A 22,230-nucleotide genomic window follows, 5' to 3' on the forward strand; every position below is an offset into this window, starting at 1 on the left:
AAAATAAACATTAAAAAAAATTGTTTTCAATGGGAGTGGAATTTAAAGCACTTGCTAAGAATAAGATAAAAATCTGTCCAGCCTGTTCATATGCTCCCAGGGAATAATCAGAGTGAAAAATGTCCATTGTCTCTCTCTGCTCAGAGCTTGCATAGTTTTTATGGTTTGTACCAGTCAACTAGGAGCTTAGCTGTAAAATGCCATTACTCTGCCTTTAAATTGTTTTTTGTTTTGTTTTAACGTTTATTTATTTTTGGGACAGAGAGAGACAGAGCATGAACGGGGGAGGGGCAGAGAGAGAGGGAGACACAGAATCGGAAACAGGCTCCAGGCTCTGAGCCATCAGCCCAGAGCCCGACGCGGGGCTCGAACTCACGGACCGCGAGATCGTGACCTGGCTGAAGTCGGACGCTTAACCGACTGCGCCACCCAGGCACCCCTCTGCCTTTAATGTTATCATCCGCCAGACTGGAAACTTTACAAATCCAGGAACACCCTCTCCCACATTCCTGGTCTAGACAACATGCTCAGCTTGCTTCAAAAAAAAAAAAAAAAAAAATACACACAAACGAATATAAGTGTGTATATATACACAGAGACACACACTCTGGCTATAAAATAAATGTGTCCATGATAGAAAAGGTAGAAAAGAAAATATGGTCCCAAATCTGTCAGTAAACATTTTGTGTATTTGGGGGAGGATTTCCCCGTGTTTTATGAATATTCATGTTTAATGACTACAGAATACTTCATTCTATGGATGCACTACAGTTTATTTGAACTATGGGATTATTCAAGAATTATTTGCATTTTGGTCACACATTTAAGTGTTTCTGGTGTTTTCCAAGACTGTAAATGTGGCTACAATGAATAATCATGTATAAGTCTTATCTGGGTCTTTGATTTCCCCCCTTAAGATTGATCCCCAGAAGTGGATCTACTAAGTCAAACGACTGTTCGGACAAGCTTTCTTTTTAGCCCAGGGAATCTCAGTCCCTAACAGACAGTTAGGGAACACATGGACTGATGTCACTCTGCCAGGACTGATGGGGCAGAACCTGATGGACCAAGGAGCCTTCGGGAATCCTGGATGAGCAGGCAATCAGGAGTCATGACATCTAAATCTCGGTGCTGGTTCTACCTTTCGATTTACAGCCTGACCCTTCCACTCTCTTCAAGTTCACTTTCTCAACTGCAAAATGGTTATCATGTCACCTGCCCCTTGGAACTCTTAGGGCTCTTATTAGGAATAGCAGGGACATCTTTTATGAAGCTGCTTTGTAGACTGGGGAGCATTTGGCATGATGCTTTAGAACCGTGGCCTTGGGAGGCAGGCAAACTTAGGTTCAAATCCCAGGTCTACCATAGAGTTAGCTCTATGACCTTGAGCTCGAGCTTTTTCATCTGTAAAGTGGGAATAATAATAGAAGCCATGTGTTGACTTGTTGTGTGTTGGTAATACAAGTAAAAGGGTTCTCATAGTGCTTGGCATGTCGAAAGTGGTGCTAGCTGTTATTTAAGTGTGAAGGTGCCACACAAATATTAGTGGATATGTTTGTTGAAGAGAATGTTGTTTCTGAACTACTGCCCCTCCCGGAGGACAGCTGTGGGACACTGATCACCATGACATCTATGGTTCCTGATGGAAGTCCCCAGGCAAACTTCCCATGGAGCCTGATTCAAGCCAGCAGTCCTCCTCCAGCAGGTTCTCCCTTGAAAAGTGACCTCCCTCCCGGGCACAATCTGGGAAGGACAGGCAAGTCTGGGGAATGACCTTGAGGTATTTCTGCATTCTAGACTCTACATCCTAGAAAATGTTCCAGGAGGGCACTCCAGCAGCTAATTGTTAGTTGTGAATCCATGAACAGCTTTTGAGTGGAATTCTCCCAGAGAACAGCTTTGTAGAGGTGACCACTGGGATGGCAGAAATGCAGGCAAGGAGAGGGGGCATTCCATTCCAAAAATGGTTAAGGGCATCTAAATTAATAAGAGGTATGATCAAACTCCAACCTAGTGGTTCTTTGGTTCCTGGGGCACTTTAAAACTATGGATCCTTGACTCTATCCCTAAATTGTCTGATTTAATTAGTCTTATGTGGACCCTAAGGGATGTCTTGATTTGTCAGTTTCCCAGGTGATTTGATGTATAGCAGCTTGGGCTGACAACTGCTGCCCTAACCCAAGAATCCACCAACACTGAGACTGTGAGAACACTGAGGCAAAGAGAGTCTAACGGACACTTCTCGTCGAGCCACCCACCTGGGAACCTCCACACACCCCATCCCCCATTCCTGAATACTTCCAGGTGCACAGGGTTTGACTTTCATGGGCACATGTCTTTAGTTGTAGCTCTTCTTCAGTCTTAGTCAAAGCCACTCTAGGTAGAGGTTGGTCATGGCATGTATGTATATGCACAATGTGTGTAAAAATACTCCAGTGTGAATTACTGCCTTTAGGTATGTGCATGTCTCCAAGGATATGGCAGGGAAGAATTCATCTTTCTCTCATAGCACACTCAAAGGGTTAAATAATGCCCTCATTCTGCAATGTGCTGGCTGTAAGGGCAAAGGAGCTGATTTGGGGGCCTACACTAAGAGCCAATCATGTAGAGATTACAGATTCTGACCTCAGCACAGATTGAGCTTAAGGGGAATAACAGATCTGCTGGAAAAAGAAGAAACTACTTGCTTATTGGTGCCCACTGAAATGACAGAGAGGTTTCAAAGGTGACAAAGGTGACCGAGGCACCTTCTATTTGTAGAAGGCTATACTTTTCCAGCTGCTCCCATATCCTTTGTTTCTGGCTTCCTTACAGCAATCCCGTGAGGTAGGTAGGATAAAGAACACTATTATTCCTACTTTACAAGTGACAAAAATGCAGATCCAGAGAGAAAGGTTACCTGCCCAAGACCCATGTACCGTCAAGGGCAAAGATGTCATTTAGGCCAGACAGCCTTGCTGACAAGTCTGCCCTGCTCCTCCTCACTTCCACCCACCTGCCTTTGACCCAGCAAGCTGACAGCTCCCCACAAGCCCTCATGTCCTAGGGGATTTCAGGTTTGAACCGTCAGGAACTCTCCCTGACTCCCCAGGCAGACTTCCCTATTTCTAGGTACTACATTATGCACGTTTCTAATCTCTATCAGAGGTCTGCCAGTCAAGTATCTGTTCTCCTAGTTACCTCATGCACTGAGCAGCATTTTGTGAAGTGTGATCCAGGATCACAGGCATCACTCTCCTACACTCTAGGACCCCATTGCTTTCAAATTGTACAGTACATATGAGTCACCTGAAGACCTTGCTAAAATGCGAATTTCCCAACCCCATCCAAATCTAATATATCAGACTACCCAGTGGGCCTCTAAGTCTGCATTTTTAACAAACACTCCAGTTAGTCATGGGCAAACAAAAATGCCATCACCCCTCCTCTGAGCCACGAGCTCCTTAAATGTTAGAATTAAGTATATTTGGTTGTCTTCATCTCTGCCCACCACTTAACATAGGGATATCCAAACTTACCTAATAAAAGTTTGGTTTTATCTTTGCATTCTGGTGTGTTCCAAGGGTTGTTGCAGGAGCCCCAGGGCAGCACAGACACAAAGGAGGCAAACAGGTAGAAAAGTGTGTAGCAAATAATCACATTGTAGTATATGGCTATTAAGACGGAGATGATCAGCATTGCGATGCCACAGCCTGTGGAAGCAAGATTTCCAGGGACTCATTCCAGTCCAAGTCCTAGGGAATTCTTACAGTTGGGCACAGGGAGGGGACCTAGGTCTTGGCTCTCTTTCACAGATGGATACACAAATAGTGGAGTGGATTCTGTGTCCATCAGGGAGACTGAGGCATTCTGCGAGGAACGGACCAATGCCAGAGGCAATCTTGGGCCATTCTTCAGAGGGTCCCAGAGGTAGAATGGATCAAATAAAGGAAAATGTGAGTTATCCTGTTCACAAAAGCAGGTCTCCCTCCTGGGGGCTGCATGGTGCCAGAGAGAGCAGAAGAGGGCTGAGGAGGCTGGGAGGCAGGGCGGACTCACCTTGTAGGGCCGGGATGGCCTTCCACACAGACACTGGCCCCTGGCTGGCAAACTGGCCCAGTGACACTTCTAGGAAGAAGATGGGTAACCCAGCCAGAGCCAGCATCATCAGGTAGGGGATGAGGAAAGCACCTTGGAAAGACAGAGTGAGAAGTGAGAAGCCCTCGGAGGCCAAGGCCACCTTGGCCCACATTCACCCTCTGAGGTGGGAGCTCGCTCCCCCTCATTTTCCAAGAAACTTTTGACATTCCAGCTCAACCACAGTGACCCCGGGACATTTAACAGCCTTCCTGTACCAAGTTCAGTCCAGAGTACCCAACAAACACACTACTTTTCCCAATTCCCTCCTGGATGGGTTGCTAGGGGTTGTGTCATGGTGGGGTTTTATTCTTTTCTCTTCTTTTCCTTTTCTTATTACAGCATTTCAACGTCCTCCAAATTAAGCTCTTCCAGCATTCAATAAATCCACACCTGTGACTCACTACTAGAGTCATATTTGGTGAAATCGTCTCAGCACCTCCACCCTCCAAGGACCCGATATCTACTAAGGTAGACTCCAGGAGCCCTCCTGTGCAATACCCTGAGTCACCTGCACACCTCCTGCCACTCAGTGCTGGGTCTGCTCTGCCAGACAAGTGGCTAGAAAATCCCTCTCTCCACCACCCCAGCCACCACACACTTCTCAACTTTCTTCTCCACATGAAAATCCCTTCCATCCTTCAAGGTCAACTCAAATGCTTCCTCCTTCAAGAAGCCTCCCTTCTCTGTCCTCCCACAATACTTCCCTAGGCACTGAGCACCTCCCAATATTTACATAGTGTCTTACCTAGACTGGAGCCCCCAGAGGTTGTCAGCCCTTCATCTCTTTATTCCCTGGAATGCCCGCCCCCCCCCCCCCCCCCCCCCCCGCTCCCTGCAAACAGGACAATAGTAGTAGGGAGGCTGCCTCAACTGATGGGGGTTCTCTGGGGTTCATTTCCTTCAAGAATTAAGATCGTTTGGGAGGGCCTTAGGGAACAGCCATGATCTTTGAAATGACTTGGACCAGTAAGCACTGTTGCATGGGTCAGAGCCAATTCAGGCACTAGGGATGCCAGAACCCAGAACGCTGTGCTCCAGGAAAGGAAAGCTGATTTTTCTCTGGTCTACTCTTTTTGGTCACCCTTCTTCCAACTTCCTGTCTGGGCTGAAAGGCCTTTCCTGCCTGGGCCCCTCCAGGTGAGGAAAGCCCAGCAGGGGCCTCAAGCTCTTGGGGAGTCAAACGGGTGGGGGGGGGGGTTCCTCCTCTAGCCTCTCCAGATGGGGTTTTGGAGAAGGGTGGATTATGCAATCCTTCCCCCGCTTCGCTCCCGCTCCCGAGAAGGAGGAGGCCAGCTCTCCACCCAGTGCTGTGGGCTGCGGAGCTGGGAGCCGCAGTGTAGAAAAGTCTGCCTCCCCCTCCCCGTGCATGGCTACGTGAGGAGCTCCTGGAACCAGGAGCAGGAACCTGGCCACTGGGCCAGACGCAGACCCACACTTCGCGGATCCCCAGGGGAGCAAAACATGGGTACTTCTGGCATGCCAAACTGCCCTGGCTGAAAGGCCCTCCCTAGCTCCTCCCCCACCTCCCACCACTACCTGTCACTGGAAGCCTTATTATAGCATCTCCGGCCCACTTCTTGCACCCTGGACTGGGATTCTTACAGAAAACCAAGCGGAAACCCAGCTAGGGTTCCTATTTTTGTGTGGCCAGCACATGTTCTTCTGTTTCCAGGGCACCTCCGTTTGCAAATGATCGGCCATCCTCATAAGTACTTGTCAATGTGTCCTAATTTGGAATTGGAGGGGAGAAGGCATATTTTTCCGTTTTAATCATCTGGTGGTGCAGCACCTGTCTGCTGTCTGGAGCCCACCCAAGAGAAAACAAAAAACAAAAAAAACCCTAACTTGGTGGGGAGGGGGTCTCTTTGGTCCTAGGAGGAGGTCCTAGTTGCAAATTCCTATTCCTAGAGGGGGACTTGTCAGTTTAGGCAATGTGGGGACGAGGCCCTGGCCAAGGTGCCTCAAGGTGGAGAGCGCCAGCAAAGAGGACCTTGAATGGGCGGGCTCTCTCCTCCTCAGTGTGTACATAAGAGGTACACTGGATCCAAGGGGCCTGGCAGCTGGTATGTACCTAACTGGCATCCTCACCATTTCAGAAATGGTTTTCCTTCAAAAGCAGCTTCTTCCACCCAGTGAAGACAAACAAAACGAAAACCATTTTTTGCCAAACAACTTGGCTAAAGTCAAAATATGTCCTGCTTGTGCCCAAGGGGATGTATGTGTGTGGGTACTTCTGAGAGGTTCTGGAGAGTACAGACCCCGGCCCCTCTGCACTCCCCCCTCCTGGGTCACCAGCACCCTGCATTCTGCACAACTCAAACACCCATTTGCAAGGTCTCCTATGTAGGCTCGGATTTCCAGGTTATAATCCTAAACCGTCCTTAATTTGGTGTCCAGGACCACACAGCTACTGCCATTTAAGTGCACAGAGTGCACTGCTACAAGAATATTTCTTGGCTAAATCAGAGTTTGAATTCTGAATGCGGCCATGCCCGCTTGGCTCGGGACCCAGTCCCCCAAGCTGGACCAGTGGGGGATCATGGAGGCCCCCCTCTCTCCTGAGCTCCATCTTCAGACAAAAGCCTCCTGGATCTAGTGCCAAACCGTTACGGTGGCTCCTGCCCTCTGGCTTAGCACCGATGCCTACGGGGGATGGAGCCGGAGCGAGGAGGCTGCTCCCAGCCTCCTCTCCCTGCCCTTTCCGAGGCTCCTGGTGCCTCCCCAACCCGCAAGTGCCCGCCCCGCCCCTCCGCAGGCGGAAAGACCGGAAAAGCCATACCTCCCCCGTTCTGGAAGGCCAGGTAGGGAAACCTCCAGACATTGCCCAGCCCCACTGCGTACCCCACCATGGACAGGATGAAGTCCAGTTTGCTGGACCAGTTCCCTCGGGCCTTATTCTCATCCCCTTGCTCGTCCTCCTGGGGGCGGAAAAGCACATTGTCGGATAACAGCCCCGGGGCCACCGGCAAGCAGGCCCCATTCCGCCCATCCCCCCTGCTGAGGGTCTTTCCCAGCAAGCAGGCCCCCATTTTCCAACTGAGGATGCATTGGCAAGCAGGACCCCAATTTTGAAGAGAGAGGATGCATCTACAAGCAGAGCCTTTACCCCTCACCCCTGCACTGAAAGTCTTTCAGCAAGCAGGCCCCCAATTCTGATATGAAGATTCATCTTCAACACACCCTTAGACCCCTCCTTCCCAAATCCTGCAGTCAGGGCACACCAGCAAGCAGCTTTCCCCAAACCTTGAACCTGTTGGTTGATTGCAAGCAAGTCCCTCCATCCCCAACCCCTGACCAAGAGTTCAGTTGGCAAGCAGTTCCCCAATATCATGCCTAGAATCCCCAGCAAGCAGATCCCTAACCAACCCCTCTCTCCCCAAAACCCTCAACACACTCCTTCCTCAGCCCTTTCTCCCTCTGGAGTCTGCTAGGTCAGAAATAGAGCTGCAATGCCTGAAGCCAGCCAGAGCCCCTGCCTCATGTTCTCTGCCAAAGCCTATAGGCAGAACCTACCTGATTTGCTAGTGTAAGGTGGGGGGGGGGGGGCACCTTTCAACACCAGGGCAAGGGAAATGGGCTGGAGAGAGGTGTGGGTGTGAAACAAGAGGCAGAACAGAGAAGGTAGATATGGCAAGAGACGAGACATCTAAAGCATTGAGTTCTGGTCTAAACTTTACCACTAACCATCTGGATAATCCCAGGCAAGCCACATGCTCTCTGAGCCTCTGTGCTCCCATCTATAAAATGAGGGGCTGAGAAGAACTATCCCTTGAGGCGCTTTCCAGTTCCAACCATCTATGGACCTTTGAGGCTTGCCTCTCCAAGTTCACACTAAGATGCTCTCTTAGGGGCGGTATCTCCTTCTGGAATGCCTCACTACTAAGCAGAAAAGGAAGAAGATGAAACCACCTCAACAAATTCTAAATGTTCAGGACGCCTGGACACCACACCAAGGTTCCAAGGACCCAAGCCACTGCCCGGCCTCTACTTCCTCCGCCACACTCCATTTGCTCTTCTAGCACTCTGGTATGTCTCACACTGTTCCACAGGCTGTGGAGAGTAAAGGAGCTGTCAGGAGAAGAGGAAGTCTCTGGAAGGGAGGAGGGCTGAGGTAGGTGTCAGGAAGGCAAGAACAGAAAAATGGGCAGAGCTGAGAATAGGCAAATGCAGGGCTTAATCTACTCTGAACATCTTCAGCATCCCCTCCACAGTCCTTTGCCAGGCACACCACCTCCAGCCCCACCCACCCTCCAATTCTTCTCAGGCTAAAAGGGTGGGAGTTTCAGCCGTTTTTGCGCTTTTGCCGCAGTGCGGAGGTTAAGCAAGGTATTTGAAACAATCTTCTGCCTCCATCTGGGGTCACACTGTTGGGCACATGCTGTCAGAGGCAGTTAATATATACAGACAAACGCTCCAGAAGTGGACACCAAAAACAGGGGCAAGTGGGAAGGTCTAAGTGTATGTTCATTTCTAGTTATTATTCCAACAGCTGGGTTCTTGAGGTGTGGGCCTGTGGATGTGTGTGTGTGTGTGTGTGTGTGTGTGTGTGTGTGTGTGTGTGTAAATACTAGAGTGTCACCAAATAGAAGGGCTGTATAAACTGGAAATCTCACATAGGCAGATGTTTAGATTCAGCTGCTCAACACATGCCTAGCCCCCCAGACAGGGGAAGGAGAGGAGACAGCAGAAAGGCAGGGGATGGAAAAGGAAGAGCTCAAGTAGGTGAGACAGGACAGAGAAAGGAAGAGATCAGAGGAAGCAGAGAGACTGGAGGGAAATGGAAGACAAGAGCCTGTATGGGAGAGGGTAATAATAAGCAGTAGTAGTTGCCTTATCCTGAACCCAGGATTGGGATTTGCTCTGTGCGTTTTTCATGCCTCTCATTGAGTGTAAAGGATCAAATGTAGAGGCAGGTCCAGGCATGGAGCTAAAGAGATAGATTCTCTTTAAGAAAACAACAACAACAACAACAACAACAACAACAACAACATATACAAAGTTATGATGAAAAACTAGGTACTGGGTTTTGGAAGAGCCCTGAAGCTTAAGCTTCAGTAGTAGCTTCATGTACACCCACCTCTCCTCAATGAGTTCTCATGTGATAATTTCACTCTAAGCGAAAGGTACTACTGCACTTAAACTGTTATTCCCTACAGGGGGAGGGGAAGAGGGTTCCTCTGTATTTCTTAATTTTTCTAATTAAGGAAAAATATTTTAAAGAAAAGACTCACTCATGGACAAAAGGGGGAGTCTTGTTTTCATAATCTATCTGTCTCAACCGCTTCATGAGCCTGCATGAATTTGCGCGACTACGGAGGTTGGGAAGAGACAGGTAGTGGCGGCTCCTGAGATCGTGATTCCTCTGGCAGGGTCACAACAGCCCTTGAGCCCTGAACTGGGGACCCCAGCGCAGCGCGAGCTTCCAAAGCCCCAAAGCTGCCTCCCGCGTCCATTACCTGGCACTGCCAACCGGTCTCCCCATCAGCACACGTGCACCCACCACGGCCCGGCTCGCCTCGCATACCTAGGGGGCGGGAGGCGGTGCGGGCCGAGCACGACCTGCTTACCTGGGCTGCAGCGGTGGCCACGCTGCCCGGGAGCACGGACGTGATTCCATCCGTGCCCAGCACCACGGTGCTCTGGCTCATATTCACCCAGCCCACGGCCGGGGTATTGTTCCGCTCCAGGGTGCCCTTGCCCACACTCACGTTAGCATCCCCCTCGGGGCCGCGCAGGGCCGGAATCTTACAATGCAGAGCGTTGCCGGGCCCGGCGGCCCCAGAAGGAGCTGCGGCCTGCGCGCCGCGCGCCTCGCTCAAGTCCCTCGGAGCTGCCGAGGCCGCAGGCGCCCGCGGGCTACTGAGTTTGTAAGCCCCCACTCCCTGCCGCTCCGCCTCACAGGCTCGCGCGTCAGGGGACTGGAAAGTTTGGGCGCCGGTGGAAGCGGACCTGGGCACACGCGGCGTCGGCGCCACGGCGGCGGCGGCGGCGGGAAGCTCCTGCTCCGGGCTCGTCCTGGGCGCGCACGGGCCAGCATGGTGGCCCAGCGCCATCGCCGCCCCCAGGCTGTTGGCTGGTTGTTTATTCATTTCCTTGGGAGCACCGCAATCCTGCAAATACAACGTGAAGTTCGTGCACACACAAACATACACACACGCACAGAAAGTCACGGTAGCTCTAAAAATACCTGTATTAACATGTAAAGACGTTCACCACTCAGGTCCAGACACCACTCGGGTCCGTTCACCACTCAGGTCCCAATATCTCGGGAATAAACTGGCATCTGGATTTTTTTTTTCCTTCTCCAAGAAAAACTGTATTTCTCAATTTGCCTGTCTTGTCAATAACCAGATGGCATAAAGCAGTTAATATTCTCCTCCCTGATGGTGGGAGAACTAAGAAAATAGGCAGAAATGTGTTTTTGTAGGGGGTAGCAAAGGAGGGTAGAAATAACCCTACAGCCATGAGCTCCCCGCCCTCTTTGGATTTCACATCACGGCTGTAGGGTGCCCACCTCCCCATCACCATAGTAGAAAGATTCTTTAATTTTCCGCCCCATTTCCTTTGTCATTCAATAATGCACATTGCCTTTTTTTTTTTTAAATAAGCTATAGGCAAGCTGCGGCCACAAAGCTGATGCCCTGGCACCTATGAGTGTTTCAGGCCAAATGGGTTGAACGAATCCCAGCATTTCCAACCCCATCTTCGCCCTCCAGGTAGCAAAGGCAGAAATAATGATCCCGAGCAAAACAAGAACAACCACCACCACAAAATAACCATAACAAACCAGATGTACAACACAAGACAGTAACCAGGTTTGTTATCTTACACAACCTACATTCACTCCCAGATTTCCAGACATGTAAAAGAACATGCAAAGTTTTTTGGTTCTCTTTCCACCTCCAGTAACTAGTTACAAGAGTGTCCAATGCCCTTCATGCTTGGGGACCAAAACTCAGGACTAATTTTCATTTGCTTTTTCTCAACTGAGTTTCACATTAAAAGATCTGCAAATGATGGTTCTTCCATCTGCTTTCTCCACTCGTGTAATCTCTCAGGGCTTCCTGAATATTAGCACCAATATTTACTATTACACTGTAAGAATGACCATATTACCTTCACCTCAACCTCGTGCATCTCGTCTAACCGTCTTTCATAAATGCACAGGTCGGAACTCATTAATTTGCACCAAATCTAAACACCTTGTCTCCAGCAAGCATTGTTATCTCAAAAGCCTCTAGGACTCAGCGACTAGCCTCAGTACCGGCACCTGGCTTTTCAGCACCGAGGACAGTGCCTGGGATCACAGTTAGAAGATAGGGATCTCCGTTCTACAGAGCTTCAGAAACCTCTTTCCGACCTCAGGTGATGCTCACAAGAACAAATACCTACGGCTATTTGTGAAGATTGCCCTCCCTTCCTCTTCCAAAATGCATAGAACACTTCAAAAAGAAGTACTCTAAACGAATCTGCCCTTCCTCCACCCGCAGCTCCCTTTCCTCTAAAAAGAACAAAAGCAAACACTCACCATGTCTGACACGGGCAACAGATTGAACGGGCAGAGAGTGAAACCAGCTATTGAGAAGACTGGGTTTGACTCCAACAAGAGAGGCGCTTTCTATATCTCCTTGGGAAAGGCCAGGTTTGCGTCAGTGCAAAGCAAGGTGCCCTTCGTTTGACATTTTCTTGATAATACAAGTTTGATAAATCATTACCCCCTTGGATTCGAGTTTTAAAGGGACAACAGCAGAGAGTACGCTGGCCAGTTGTCCCTCGGGCAGGAGGGGGCTGCGTGTTCGGCGTGACTCATATGGGTCTGATTACTAAACCGAAGCCGGCGGGAGGGGATGACAGAAGTTTGCCTCCTCCTAATTAAGGGAAACATGGGAGGGACACGTCCCACTGCACCCAAGGCGAGGCGCAGCCGCCAACAGAGCGGATTGGGCTACGAGGTGGGCGAGGGGGAAGGAATTAAATTACTGTCATATTTCTGTCTTTCTCTTCCTCTGGTTCCCTTGGCTGTCTCTTTGAATCTGCAGGCAGTGGGTTCCGCAATATTACCCTGAGATGGAGGGTCTGCATGTAACGGCACAGCTCTGCAATGGCCAGTGCTCACGGGTCCTGCATTTGTAACATTTATAATGGTGTACCTGCCTGAGTGTATGTGGGCTTCAGATCCTCACAGCTCTACTCGCAGACAACCACTGTTAGAGGGCTGTTAGACAGCCCTTCCAGAAAACTAGGAGTTTCGCTTATACATTGAGGTCTAGTATTTGCATTCCTATTGTATCTCTATTAACACAAAAGAAATTCTGAGTAAAATTATGACTGTTCTCATTGTATTTTTTAGACACCTCTGAAAATACTTTCGACAAAGAGGATATTATTTCCAACAGTGATCTCGTTCTTAGGTCACTTTCACAGTCAAACGGAAACCCATTCTTTTTTCATAGCCCTCTCAATAAAAACCCACCACAGCCAGGCCAGATGTGGAAGCGCAAGGTCTGAGAGATCCTCCAGATAGCGATCTTCAAGAGCCAGGCGGCAGGATGGCCAACCGGGAAGCCACAGGAGGACGTTCTACTGTACTGCGGCGCAAGTGAGGGGTGGCCCTAAAGATAAAAAGATGGATTTTCTTGGTATAAAGCAATGGCTACAATCAGAAGAAAGGGAAAACACCTTTGCAAAGAAGGGTTGGTTTGGAGACTCCAAGGGGATTGGTAACAAAACACCTCCCCTGTCTCCTTTCTGGCCAGCTTCATTCCGGGAACGCCTCGCCCCGGAGGTGGGGAGCCAAGGAGGGCACTTTGTCCCTTCCCTGACGCTCGCAGCCCGGCCCACAGCCTCGGGGTCGGCTCCGTTGCACTTGGCTGGGCCGTCCCCACGCGGCAGGAGGACAAAGCCGCGGAGGCCGCAGGCGGAGGCTGCGGCGGCAGATTGCGGTGAGCGCCCGGGGCACTGCGGGGGGGCCCCCTCCCGCCTCCTTCCGAACTGCTCGAGAGAGCTCGGGTGCCGCCGCTCACCGGCTCGCCAGTCTGCCCCTTCCGAGGGCAGCCACCTGGGGACCCGCGATCTGCACTAGGATGGAACGATGCGTAGGTTTTCTTGATAAAGCCTTCCTGGCGAGCCGCCTTGCGGGGTTCAGGCCGCTTTTTATTGTAGTTTCGAGTTAACATTTATTAAGCTCTCAATATTGAACCATTGTGCAAGAGCTTTCCATGAATTATCCCATTTAGCTTTGGTAACAACCGTTGAGAAATTCCTAGTTCTAAAGCCCGGGAAACTGGGGTTTAGAAAGTCGCTTTCAAACCCGGGAAATTTTCCCCACCCTGCCCATAGGGACGTCGCGGGGGCCCAGTTGCACTGTCTCCGGAGGCCCGCTCCGAGGGAAGTCAGGCGGGTCGGGGAGAAGGAGTAAGGGAGACTGGTGTGGGATCGGGCTGGGCTCTAGCTGGAAGAGGGTCAGCACAACAGGCGGGGCCGAGAAGCCCGCAGGGGCGCGTGTCTTGGTGCGCGCTGGGAAGCATCCTAGACTCTGGGAACCACCGGGAAAGCCGAGGGAGCCTGCTGGGCCCTTCTTCCGAAACAGACCCGTTTCCAACGAGCCAAACGAGGATAGGAGAAGAAGGGTAAGGGCAGGCCTGACAGCCCCCACTTCCGCGCCAAGAGATGCGCCCCTGGGTCGGATTAGGCCCCCCTCTGCAGGCCTTGGGCAGACTTCCACCGTGGACAGTCACGACTTGGAAAGGCTCTGGCCTTTCTTCGTGCGTCTGAGCCGCCCCCGCCAAGTGCAGAAGCTGGTGAAGCGTCCACCTGCACCCCCAACATTCCGGGCCTCACTGACGTTCCAGGCTGGAGGGGGGGTGGGGGAGCCAGGTGAACTGCAGCCCTGGGCATAAGTGACGCTCCCGCTCCCGATCGGTCCCCAGGCCTGACGTGTCGCCTGCGGGCCCTCCCTGGCCTAGTGCGCACTTGAGTTCCAGCGTGGCGCCCGTCACGCGTCAGGCAGTTCAGAGGAGGTTGACGCGCAGGGAAAGCTGCGGGGTGGGGGCGTAATGGTGGTGGAGACGCTGCTTGAGCTCCCCACCTCACCCCACTTCTAGACGCAAGATTCTAGAAAGGAGAGGGTACGTTCCGAGTGGAGGCGGGGGGGGGGGGGGGGTGTCTCGGGCGGGGAGGCCAAGAGGCGTAGCTCCTAAGCCGGCGGGGGGTCGGGCACCGTCGGGCAGCAGAGTGGGGGTGGCAGGGCGGGAGAGAGCCAGCCTTCAGAGCCTGGTGGCCCAGGGCAGCTCGTCGTGCGTACAGCTGTGTGTCAACGCTTGGAAGCGCCGGGATGGAGCCGCAGCATTAAAAAAGAATTAGAATAAAAAGCGCAAGTCTTCCGGACTTGGGTCTCCGCCCCCGCCCTCCGCGGCCGCCTGTTTGGAGTGATAATCCGGCCCGCGCGCGGCCGCCGAAGAGGCCGTAAATCCGCATCCATCACCGCGCAGCCATTCGGTCGGAATTAACCAGTCACTGTGGCCTTAATTACTTTGTCAAAGATGAAAAATAGTAATTGATTTCGCCCTCGATCACTTTGCCCCCGCTCCTTGCAGATAAGCAAATACATAGCTGTTTTTGAAAACCCATGTCTCTCCGGCATTTGCTGGATGAGGGTGGGGAGTCTACTGAAGAAGAGGCCATCCCGTGGCAGTCCTGACCCAGTGTTTGAGCCACGACATTTGGGGGGCAAACTGGAACCCAAGAGGGAGAGGGCCTGGAGGTGGCCCTGCGCATTCCAGGTGCTGCCCTCCACAGCACTAGGGAGCGGGGCTGGAGGGAGAGGAGCCGGCCCTTTACACGCGTCTGCTCTGGGGTTAGCCTGGCTGGCGGTACCCTACAGCCTCCTCGCCTCCCCAGGGCAGCAGGTGAGAAAGAGCTGAGGGACTAATTTGAGAGAGGAAGAAACTTGCCCAAGGCCAGCGGGCAGAGCCAGGACTTGAGCCCAAATCTGTGTTGCCTCTGGTCCACCCCACCACTCCGGATATAATTATAGCGAGCGCCTGTGTCAGTGTTCAGCTAATTTTGAGCCGTTAACACATCAAACTTCTATAGACGGTGGATGTGAGGGCTCTCAGTGTGGGTTTCAGGTGACATTAACAAGACAGTTAAGAAGCCCCGTGCAGTAATTTTGTCCCACTTGCCCACTACTGCTGAGTTCCCCTGCAGTGTTGTTTTGTGCTAAGAATATGGATTCTGCAGACAGACTACACCACCTCCTAGCCTCTGTGACCTTGCAGGGGGAAGGGGGGGATCCTCGATCTGTAGAATGAGGATAATAAGAATATTAACCTACCTCACGGGTTGGGGATTGAGAGTAGGCATGTGAAGTGCCTAGAGTGAGGTCAGCTGCCTGGTTTGCTATCAATAAGCAATTATTATTATTCAGTCTGGAAAAATGATCTGTGTGAAGTCCCTCAGATTTAGCAAGTAAAATCGTTGTTTCTCCCTGGTCCGGATGGTTTAAAATGGATAGACATGCACAGAGCAGAAAGCCTTACAGAGTGGATCATCATTTTGCAACATTTCCCCTTCTCATTCAGTAGTTTGGTCACACAATAATCCAGTATTTATCTTCATTAAAGGAAAATTGGGAGCATTCTGAAAAAGTGCTCAAACACAGAGGCTGCTATGGATGTGTCCTGAGACACCTTTTGTTTAGATCAAGGTAAATCTCAACAAAAATGACAGAAGCTTAGAGCTGTGTAATCAGCTTTGCTGTCCAGCTCTCATTTGGACCTTGGGTGTCAGGGAGAACCCAACTAATCAAAGGCAGCTTCCCTCACCAAGGCATTTCAGCAGAGTCTGAACTTGGAAATCAAGGGCTCAGTGAAGTGACTAGTCTGTGTGCAAAATGTAGGTCTCAAATCCTGAGACTCAGACAGGCAGGGCGTTTGTTCCTGAGTCAGCAGTAGTGATGATTCTCACTACACTGCAGCAAAACACAGGGCAGTGGGCGCAGGCGCAGAAGCAGACAAGTTTAGAACAAGCTGCAAAGGACATTCAAGGTCATCTATAGTCCCACACGTCTCCTTTTGCAGTGAGAAAACAGAGGTCAAGGGAGGAAAAGTGAGTGCTCAAGGTTACTTGCAAATTCGAAACAAATAGTAGCATCTATTCTTTAAAAGGGAGAGAAAAAGAAAAAAAAAAAAAAACTACGCTACCCTTTGATCCAGCAATCTCACTCTTGGCAACTCACCCAAAAGAAACAACAGCATGGTGCAGGAATGTTTATTATAGCATGGTTGATAAACAAAGGACTAGGGGAGAAATATCCACATTAGATCAATAGTATAGCTAAAATATGGAATGATTTCCAGCTGTTAAAAAGAGTGATTTAGAGCCACACAGTTGGCTCAGATTTTTATGAGGTGTGAGAAATTTTCATTGTGTGAGAAAAGCCAGATGCATTAAAGTGTGTATAATATGATCCCATTGTGTGTGTGTGTGTGTGTGTGTGTGTGTGTGTGTGTGTGTGTGTGTAAGACAGAGAGAGAGAGAGAGAGAGAGAGAAAGGCACACAGACTGGCGATCCGTGTTGTAATTGTCATATTTATAAATTTATGTAAAAAATGTATAAACAATTTTTTTAATTAAGTGCTAGAAACTACTAGTTTAATTAATGAGGATATTCACCAAACAGGCTACTTTTATTAGGAAGTACTCAGCCTCCATCTATTTTACTGTCTTCCTCTGAGGAGCAGAGCTCAGAAAAAGGAATTCAGTTAATTAAGGACCTGAGCCACTAATATTTGGCTAGTCTTCCTCCTAAAGTCCTGGCATTTCTATCTCCTAGCTCAGTTGGGTAGAACCTTTAAAGAACATGGTCTTGGGGAATACGAAGATGATCTTCAGTCTCCCACCCCCATCCTTGTAGAGTACATTAAACTATCAAATAAACTAAAATTACACTAAACTAAATCAGAAAATTTGATTTCTAATCCTTCCATAATGACAACATAGATGGTTTTCTGGTAAACAACATCTTTATTTCTTTCCTCTGTCCCTTTTTCTGGTCATTCTTTGGCTAGTCCTTTATACAACTGCTTTACTAGTTGTATACGTTTACTAATTAGTATTCTCCTTCCAGGTTCAAGTCTTCTATGTTTATTCATCTGCTCAAATTTCTCAAACCCCAAAATGGGAGATACCAGCCTTGTAGCCGAGGTCAACTCTAACATTACTGGGAATAAGAAATTTCTAATATATGAAGTACAAGAAAATTGCTATTTTATGTTTACAGTGTTAGTAAAGAAGATTCTTTTTTCTCTTGAATGTTCCTTTTTCCCCTAGCCTTCTGTTGCTGTCCTAGTTAGTGAGATTAAAAAAAACTGAGTTCAACGTCATGCAAACCTAGCAGGAATTCCCACAAGTAGAGCGGAACAGATGTTGGGAAGCATCACCATAAAAGCAGTTGATGGAGTTAACCAAGGCTATTGAGTCGAATCTGAACAAGGTTCAGAAAGGCAAAATGGTGAAGAGAATGGTCCAGGATGTGGGACTTTGAAAACTCAAGACTCTTTATACACCAGTAGGCAACACAGATAAGTTTCAGGACCTTATAATTTTGTCACTTGGTGGTACCCTTGTAAATTGGGCTTAGAGGGGCCATGGACATTGGCATCAAATTTGGTACTGTTGGTTTTAGTAATCTGCAGCATTCGATACAAGATGAGGCTATATAAAACACTGGCCAGCTCAGTCTACGATCTTTGACAGACAGCCCAGAGTTAATTTATCATGATGGTAGTTGTCTCCTGGGATATCACCATTAGAGCTTAGAAATGATCCATGAAATCTTTTAACATAATCTCTCAGGGTCTACATTCTACATTGTATTAAAAATAGAGTGTTTCTATTTTCAATCTCAATGTCTTCCTGGGTGGGATTAACATGATATGTTTACATATGTTGATCTTTTTATGGTAATTTAATATTAGACCTAAGTCCAGCCACTTACTAGCTGTGTGTTCTTGGGCGGTTACTTATCCTGTGAGCCTTGCTTCCCTTTTCAGTAAAATGGGGTTTTTGTAGTGATTAAATGAGATAAAGTATATGAAAGCTTCTGTAATAGTATTTGGCTCAAAGAGCTCCTCCTCCCTTGGGATAATCCGGTTTTAGTGGACTTGAAAGTTACTACCTGAATTGTGACACTATTCCCCTGGACAAGTAAGAAAATGACTCATTTCTGTAGATCTTAATATTACTGGATTGTTGTCTAGGTTTTATTCTTCCTATCTTTCTTGATGGGACATGAACTTTGCCTAGTGCCTTTTTGCTTTGTTTTTTTTTTGGTTTTTTTCTTTCTTACAAGTGTCAGGCCCAGTCATGTCTCTCCCTCTGCATCTGCAGTATCCTTTACCCAAAATGCTCTTCCCTCCAGGGTGAATTTCTAACTACACCTTTAGATCCATCGCCAAAAATGTATCTCCTCTCAGAGGCTTTTAATGAACAGAGTTAATATCTCCATCCCGTGTGCTTCCCTAGCACTTAGTGAATACTAATTATTTCTATGTATGTCTTCTCTTCTACAGAAGCCACTAGCCACTTGTGGATACTTAGGTTTAAATTAAAATTAAGTGTAAATTCCATTCTTCAGTCACACTAACTACATTCTTAGTACCCAAAAGCAACTTGCACTGGACAGTGCAGAGAAAATTTCCATCATTGCAGAAAATTCTATTAGATGGTGCTATTCTAAACTGTGAACACTTCAAAGGCAGAAGAGCTTGATTTTTTAAAAGCCTATGTATTTCTACTTGGACTGACACACAGTAGACACTTAGTGCTTTTGAATGAGTGCCTTAAAAATCCTAGAATAGCCTCCTCATTTCTTTTTTTTTTTTAATTTTTTTAATGTTTTATTTTATTTTTGAGAGAGACACAGAGCCTGAGTGGGGAGGGGCAGAGAGAGAGGGAGACACAGACTCTGAAGCAGGCTCCAGGCTCTAAGCTGTCAGCGCAGAGCCTGATGTAGGGCTGGAACTCACAAACTGTGAGATCACAACCTGAGCTGAAGTTGGACACTTAACCGACTGAGCCACCCAGGTGCCCCAAGCCTCCTAATTTCTTATATGTCACCTTACTGCCTTCTCTAAAACATATTATTTTGTGTTTTTATTAGTTTTCATTTTTGTTTTTCTCATTACAAATATAATACATGTTTATTACAGAAAATTTGGAAAAGCTCAAAGAACATAAACATATATATTCCACCATCCAAAAATACATCCTATTAACATTTCGCTGTAAGATTTTCTAGACTTTCATGTGTAGAAAGATGGCTTTTGTTTTTATGAAACTTAGATAATGCTATTCATAGTTTTTTGTGACCTGTCTTTTTTTTTTCACTTATAATATAGAGTTGATGTATCTCTGCCCTATTGCCATAAAATGTACATTATCATTTGTAACCATTTTTAATTGCTGCACAGATTTCATTGTACACCACAATTAAACTAATAATTACTTCACATTTGGATTGTTTCTAATATTTAATATAAGTTATATATAAATTACTATTTAAAGGACTTGCATATTTTTGAAAATTGGACGTATCTTATCTGGACCAGATTTTTTTTACGTCTGACCCCAAGACACAGACATGGAGCTGCCTATGAAGACGTACTTAAGCTCCGAGCAGAGGGTGACAGTGCTCTGTGGTTTGTTTCCATTTCTCTTCCCAGAGATGCCCAGCAATCTGTGAATCCCTCTGGCTATAAAAAGGCCACGGGAACAAAAAGCTATAGTATGTTTCCATAAAGACTAAATCAGTTTCTCTTTAGCATAAAGGAGTTTTTTTTTAATGGAAAGGATATTACTTGGTAAATACAAATATTTGTAATTGTCAGTATCACACAATATCCAAATTTTACAACTATTAGGACCAAACAGATAAGCCCATCTGTTTACACAGGATTTAATTAAACAGTTGTGAGAAATAATGCAAACATCATTGAAATGTGCAGGATTTGTGAATGCTTCCTCTGCAGTGGAAATGCCTGATTCAGGGCTCTGTTTTTTACAGATTATATGGATGATGGCATGTTTTTCCAAGTCATTAACTTGGGCACAGCTTTGGGGCCAAATGAGAAGCTACATCCAAACCATTCTAAGAGTCTGGGTGATTGGTGGAGCTGACAAAGGAAAGGCCCTCTGTCACTCAGCACTGTGGGAGCATTTGGAGAGTGTGATTGCCTATGACAACTCATGGTTCAGTGATTCCATTGTTTCATGAAGGCCTGGTTTCACTGATACTAAGAGGAAAATGTGGATTGTGCCCCCACATGGGTTATTCAAGGTGACATTGTCAAAGACATTTCCAAAAATTGTTTTCTCCTTTGGAACTTTATTCTGTCATTTTGGGCATTAAAATGGTTTTTTTGTTTTACACTATAGAAAAATATAAGCATAAGGAAGAAAATAAACATCATCTCACCAGGACTCTTTTGTTTGTAAGGGACAGAAACAAACTCAAAATTACCTGAAGCGCAAGGTACCAAGTAATGGCGAGGTCAAGGTACAAATGGAATGGACTTCAAGGTGGGCTGGATCCCAGGCTGCCCACAGTATCAGGATCCTCGCTCTGAGTCTTGGACCCCATTGGTCCATCTGCCACATGTTTTCAGATTGTCATGGCATAGAAGTCATGCCATCCAGAGTTCTAAGTTCCCATTTTCATAGACTATCATCTACAGGGAAAGAGAAAGCTATATCTCTACTTCAGTTTGGGAAGTTTTGGGAAAAGATTGCAAAAGGCCAGACCCTGAGACAAGGCCTTTGATGTAGGTGGATAATTTGGGAGGGTGTCCTAGATGAGGGAGCAAGGAAAGTAAGACAGGGGTGGGAAAAGAGTCAGTAAGGAGAGCACTAATGAGTGAGTGAGTTACCACTGTGGGAAATTGTAGTTTAGGCCCACTGGGGACCCTCTGAGGCACCATGTGGAACAATGGCAGAATTCTCCCACCAAGGGACAAGGAAGGTAGGAGGCAATTTGTCACAGACTCTCATCGCTTCCTGGCGGAAGATTGTTCCTGAGGCTGTTAATCCCCAGTTCTTGCGGGTACTCTGCACTTGAGCTGGGCAGGTTTCCACAGTGCTGGAAAAAGCTTCTACAGTTGTAAAATGGAGATAATAAGTCTTGACCAACTCTCAAAACTGAGGTGAAGATCAAATAAGATAACAGAATGGAGAGAGCTAGTCAATTGTGAAATACCATGCAGTCATAAGAACTTGAATCTGCTATTCCACTGTTCATGGATCTGAGGCCCATAGATCGTTTCTGAGTCACACAGGTGTCCATGTATGTATGTGTGTTGCAAGACAAGGGTGTTTCTTGAAGAGGAGCATGATTGAGAAGGTCACTTATCCTAAGGATAGGGCCACTGATAGATCTAGAACAAGAAAATGATCCCATGAGCCAGATATGGCCATCTGCTAGCTGTATCCTCCACTATTTGTACTCTTTTTCTTCCATAGTAATTGGGTTTAGCTGGGCACATAGCAATCCAGTTAAAGATGACATATCCTTATCTTCCTTAGAGCTCAATGAGCCCTTGTCACTAAATTCTGCCAACGGGGTGTAAGCAAATGATGTGTACCTTCAGGATCTTGCCTTAAAAATCTTGAGCGTATGCTCCCCCTTCCTGTTGGCTGAGAGATGATGAGAGCTGCAACTACCTCTAGACCCACAAGTAAAAGCTACATATTAAGAATGGCCAGGCAGCCTACCATCTCTTAGCTAGGACACGAAAGACAAATAAATGTATCTAGTTAAACGGGTGTCCTTTCAGGTTTCTTTGTTATAGCAACTTACACTTTACCCTAACTAACACGCTGCATGTTCCATACAATGTGAAACTGAGCTTGCCCTAGGTGGGAGCTTGAGTCTTCTGTCAAGTTGAGGCAGTGTCCATGCAACCGACTACAGGATTACCTGCCATTCTGGTTGATTGGAAGACCAATGGGCCATTTTTCTTAAAAGCCATTTTCTGTCAGCCTGCCCTGCCAAGGTCACCTACAAGAGGCAAGCAGTGTCTATATCAGATTAAGGGCAGAGCATGTGTCAAAGAA

General features: G+C 47.8%; 1 protein-coding gene across 1 annotated transcript in view; it reads right to left on the reverse strand.

Annotated features, from left to right (window-relative positions):
* SLC6A5 (solute carrier family 6 member 5) overlaps nucleotides 1-11,928 on the reverse strand; it is a 57,206-nt gene extending 45,278 nt beyond the window's left edge. The window contains exons 1-5 of the mRNA XM_086677815.1: nucleotides 11,648-11,928; nucleotides 9,687-10,229; nucleotides 6,899-7,037; nucleotides 4,039-4,170; nucleotides 3,519-3,692 (exon numbers count right to left, since the gene is read on the reverse strand). Of these exons, the coding sequence (XP_086533941.1) occupies nucleotides 3,519-3,692; nucleotides 4,039-4,170; nucleotides 6,899-7,037; nucleotides 9,687-10,229; nucleotides 11,648-11,650 (991 nt within the window). The 5' untranslated portion in view covers nucleotides 11,651-11,928. The remainder of the gene's footprint in view (nucleotides 1-3,518; nucleotides 3,693-4,038; nucleotides 4,171-6,898; nucleotides 7,038-9,686; nucleotides 10,230-11,647) is intronic.
* Nucleotides 11,929-22,230: the final 10,302 nt, after the last annotated feature.

This window comes from Puma concolor, chromosome D1, assembly GCF_028749965.1.
Source record: "Puma concolor isolate L17-30 chromosome D1, mPumCon1.1.hap2, whole genome shotgun sequence".
Classification (NCBI taxonomy): domain Eukaryota; kingdom Metazoa; phylum Chordata; class Mammalia; order Carnivora; family Felidae; genus Puma; species Puma concolor.